Below are 5,216 nucleotides of genomic sequence, written 5' to 3' on the forward strand. Positions count from 1 at the left end.
AATGGGAGGAATTAATATTTACCACTCCAGTTTATCTGCTCCACTTAACTCACTGGTAATTAGTCCCCTTACAACAGTTGAGTAAGATTTTCTGTTTCACCTTCAGGAACGAGCGATTGCAAGGGTTACTGGTTCACAGCATAAATCCCTTTAGCACGTATCGTATCCCACCGCTGCCACCAATTTATTGTATCGGTACACGGCTAGCACTAAATCGTGCCACCGCTAGCACCAATAAAATGTATCGTCGCACTGCTGGCCACCAATTTAATGTAGCCGTTATGGAGAGCAGTTGACTGCATATTAAGTGTTCTGCTGTCTTGTATAACTAGACCACCGTGTTGGATCGACGACACTGTCTGTAGTACACGTCAGCTACTCGCCGTCACTGCCCGACACTTCCCACCAAGTCCTCTGCCACGAGAAGGTGGAAGCTGGTCTGTTATTAAGTGGTAGCATAAGGTGACAGAAATGAGCAGATTAAATCTCTCTTTATTGGGTACAGAATAATATAACTGCGACCCGAGAGATATGTAGGAGCGACACCACCTCCCTTTAAAACTGTAAAACGGCCTCTGACGCTGTACAGTCACCGAGCAGACTAGGGCGCGGTGCTGAGGTCAGCTAAAAAGTGAGGTGCCGAGCATTACATATACTCTGGGCTTATGCAAAAAGTAGAGATAAATGACAACTCTACTAGCACATTATACACCTCTATAAAATGGTATTAAGTACATTCACATATACCAACATAGTAAATGGTTCCCCAGGACTTTACACTTACGCACTATTCAGATATCTTTTCACTTCTCCTAACCTTCATTTTATAATTGAAACAGGGTGGCCCTTGTGGTCTGCCATCCACCTTCTTCCTATACCACAGCTAACAGCGAAATGATATTTGGTTGTTCATCATTCACACTTCATTACACACTGTTAATTATGACTAAACAGCTTTAAATATTATTATGTAAAATGTGTGATACTACAACTTCATATGGAAAAAGATGTTGACACGAGAACAAGATGGATTGATGGATAGATAGACAAAAGTAGAAAACTGGGCATAGATTGATTGATGGATAGATTTACTGATATAGATAGATAGAGAGATAGACAGATAATAATAATAATAATAATAATAATAATATTATTATTATTATTATTATTACCGTATTATTATTATTATTATTATTATTATCATTTCTATTATTGTTATCATTATGTTAGTACTAAGATCTACAACGATGCTCCTACTTTTATTATAATTATTATTATTATTATTATTATTATTATCCATATTATTTTTTTACTACTACTACCACCACCACCACTACCACTACCACTACTACCACCACCACCACCACCACCACTACCACTACTACTACCACTACTACTACTACTACTACCACTACTTACGTACAAGGTTGTAGAAGGAACCAACCCTATACTGTGTGTTGTGTACTGACTCAGTCGCGTTAACTCCAATCTGAGCAACACGACTCTGAAAAAAAGAAGGAAAATCAAATATACACACAGGAGCCTTCATTCATCGCCTATCGACAGCACGAGAGCCAATAACACACATCATTTTCCATCCATCTATTGCCAGACGCCTAGATCCCGTAAGGGGTGGCCACAAACAAATCGCCTCCATGTCGCCCTGTCCAACGCCATTCCACTGCCGTGCTCCCAGCTCACACCACACGGCCCCCCCCTCTCTCATATACCTCTCCGCTCCATCGTTCCATCTTATCCTCGGCCTCCCTCTCCCTCTCACATAATTTTAATATATACAAATCTTTTCCCTACACGTGCAAGCTCAGAATGTTAAGTAATGGACCATTGTTGCTCTATCTATCTATCTGTCTATCTATTTATCTATCAACAAAGCACCAACATGAGTCCAAATCTCAACCGTTTGGGAGCTGATATCTTCATGGCCGAATTACGAGGTAAATAAAGTGACCAGTAATAATGTAGTGTGTGTGTGTGTGTGTGTGTGTGTGTGTGTGTGTGTGTGTGTGTGTGTGTGTGTGTGTCCACTGAGGTACTGTTTGTGAGGCACTGTTTGTGAGGTAGTGTGTGTGTGTGTGTGTGTGTGTGTGTGTGTGTGTGTGTGTGTCCACTGAGGTACTGTTTGTGAGGTACTGTTTGTGAGGGAGTGTGTGTGTGTGTGTGTGTGTGTGTGTGTGTGTGTGTGTGTGTGTGTGTGTGTGTGTGTGTGTGTCCACTGAGGTACTGTTTGTGAGGTTCTGTGTGTGTGTGTGTGTGTGTGTGTGTGTGTGTGTGTGTGTGTGTGTGTGTGTGTGTGTGTGTCCACTAAGGTATTGTTGGAGGCAGTGTGTATGTGTATATATTATGCATGTATGTACGTGTATATCCATGTACGTAATTCTGTGTACGTACCACTTCAGGCTCCTCCGGCACCGACTCTCCACTCCAGCCATACGCATACAGCCACAGCTGAAGGTATGAGTGGATGGTGAAGAAAGCTGTCAAATTCCTTGTACTTTGTAATTCATTGATATAATCCCTCACTGCTTGCGTCTCCAGCTCTGAGAACCCCGTGGGGCCTGGGGGGGGCGAGAGAGGGAGTTATTTGAGGGGTTAGTGAAGATGGAAGATGGGAAATAAATCGCTGAGGATGAGGTGTTTGGGACACTTGTGTGGTGTTGAGTACTGAGATGAAAATTAAAAGAATATATATGTTGAGAGAGAGAGAGAGAGAGAGAGAGAGAGAGAGAGAGAGAGAGAGAGAGAGAGAGAGAGAGAGAGAGAGTAGCTGTCTCCTGTCAATCATTGTCTTACCTCGAGCAGTAGTGAGAATGTAATCATAATTCAATACTGTTAACGCAATTTGTAAGAGAGAGAGAGAGAGAGAGAGAGAGAGAGAGAGAGAGAGAGACAGCTACAACATATAACAATAAAAAAGTATTTTGCTCTGCCTGTGTGTGTGTGTGTGTGTGTGTGTGTATGTGTGCGTGTTAACAGATATAAAAGCCTTGCAGCGGACAGGGATTCAGTTAAAGCCAGTGACAAATGCCGGGAGTGACGACATTTAAATTCGAAATATCTCACCAAATACTCACCCTAGCGGCCCCAGTCTGTAACATCTATTGCACAGGTTCATGCTAGTCACGAAGAATCACTGTCAGCCTCCATACCTACCGAATAATTAACGAAAAACGCGATAATTCTGGACCACCCCACCACACACACCGAGACGGGAATGTAAATAAACCTGCGGGACGTTCGAAAGCGTTAGGAAGTTAATTATTTTTCTTTTTCGCTAACAAAATTATTCACAAAGGTAATTTTTAAACACATTGGTCACTAAACAAACTAAATTACAATTAATTTTTTGATGCATATGCCAAATGATGCTAAAATGAGTAATTATATTGATGAATTTTGTAAAGCACAAGGCTGAAACGAACGCGTGATTTTGAAACTTTTACCACAAAATCACTCGTTCGTTTTGTTTGTTACGAAATTCGTTTACTTGGCGAATGGATCCATAAATTAATTTCAGTTTATTATGTTTAGTGAAAAATATGTTTAAAAATTACCTCTGCAGATTAATTTTGATGGTGAAATACATTACATTGTTAACGCTTTCGAACATAAGAACACAAGAAGAGAGGATAACTGCAGTAGGCCGGTTGGCCCATGCTAGGCAGCTCCTAGAAGAGTAACTGAACTACTAGAATGAGATAAGGACAGCAAAGAAGAAGGCTCTTCCCCGCCCTCCAAACCCTCCAGCCGAAGCCGGCAGGAAAAAGTCAGAAAGAGCACCACACTGACGTGGACATTTTACAGGAAAGTGTGAAAGGAGAATAGAGACTATCATAGTGTAACCTGAAAAGGAAAAATTATGAATTAGTATTGGTTATAAGATTTTCTTTTTTCTATACCCACCCCTTATTTGTCATATGCTTATCTAGCCTATGCTTGAAACTCTCAATGGAAGAGGCAGCAACTACTTTACTAGGTAGCTTATTCCATTCGTCTACTACTCTATTACCAAACCAATTTCTACCTATTTCCTTATTGAAACGGAATTTTTCTAGTTTCAAACCATTATTTCTAGTTCTATCCTGTATGCTCACTTTAAGTACCTTGCTAATATCTCCCTTATTTATACCCTTCATCCACTTAAACACCTCAATTAAGTCTCCCCTTACTCTACGCCTCTCTAGCGAATGCAGACTTAGTCTTCAGTCTGTCTTCATATGACAGGTTCCGGACGCCATGCATCATTTTTGTCATTCTTCTCTGTACATTTTCTAACGAATTAATATCCATTCTATAGTAAGGACACCAAAATTGTACTGCGTAGTCTAAATGTGGCCTTACTAATGCTAGATAAAGTTTCAGTATTACTTTTGATGATCTATTGCTCATGTTTTGTTTACACTCATACCGATGTGTGTGCAGTGAGACGGTCCAGAATAATCGCGTTTTTCGTTAATTTTCCGTTGGATATGGAGGCTGACCGTGATTCTTCGTGACTAGGGTGAACTTGTGCAGTAGATGTTACAGACTGCAAGCGCTAGGGTGAGTATTTGGTGAGATATTTGTGTTTTTGATGACGTTACCCTCCGCTATTGTCACTGCCTTTGATAGAATGCCTCTCCGCTCCGTTTTCTTTCATCCGGGGAGTAACTTGTTCATTGTTACCTCCGCCCACGAAGTTGGAGGAGGTTATATATTCACCTGTGTTTATCTGTCTGTCTGTTTGTCCCGACGATATTTCCAGAAGTTCTCAGTGAATTTCAATGAAGTTTGGTGGAAGGGTGAGCCTCCCCCCAACTCACCCTCGTAGTTCTTGCTGCAGCTGTCTCCGGTCCCCTTCCCGTCCCCCCAGTGCCCGTCGTCGTAGTTCCAGCCCAGATCGACGCCGTAGCAGGTGTCGTTGGGGTTCCTGTTCCGGTTCTTGCGCCAGAGAGGGTCCTGATGGATGGATGGATGGGTGGATGGATGCTTGATGCTTTGGTGAATGGATAAACAGAGAGAAGGAATGATTGATGGATGGATGGGTGGATGGATGCTTGATGGTTTGGTGGATGAACAGAGAGAAGGATTGATGGATGGATGGATGGAAGGATGGATGGATGGGTGGGTGGATGGATGCGTGATGGTTTGGTGAATAGATAAACAGAGAGAAGGATTGATGGATGAGTGGGTGGATGGATGCTTGATGGTTTGGTGGA

At 41.9% G+C, this 5,216-nt stretch overlaps 1 protein-coding gene across 1 annotated transcript in view; it reads right to left on the reverse strand.

The window, feature by feature from the left end:
- Positions 1 to 1,411: 1,411 nt before the first annotated feature.
- LOC145409506 (carboxypeptidase A4-like) overlaps positions 1,412 to 5,216 on the reverse strand; it is an 8,689-nt gene continuing 4,884 nt past the window's right edge. The window contains exons 3-5 of the mRNA XM_080279899.1: positions 4,821 to 4,956; positions 2,410 to 2,576; positions 1,412 to 1,504 (exon numbers count right to left, since the gene is read on the reverse strand). Of these exons, the coding sequence (XP_080136025.1) occupies positions 1,412 to 1,504; positions 2,410 to 2,576; positions 4,821 to 4,956 (396 nt within the window). The remainder of the gene's footprint in view (positions 1,505 to 2,409; positions 2,577 to 4,820; positions 4,957 to 5,216) is intronic.

Source organism: Coenobita brevimanus, chromosome 9, assembly GCF_032717465.1.
Source record: "Coenobita brevimanus isolate Jiangsu-jjx chromosome 9, ASM3271746v2, whole genome shotgun sequence".
NCBI classification, from domain to species: Eukaryota; Metazoa; Arthropoda; class Malacostraca; order Decapoda; family Coenobitidae; genus Coenobita; species Coenobita brevimanus.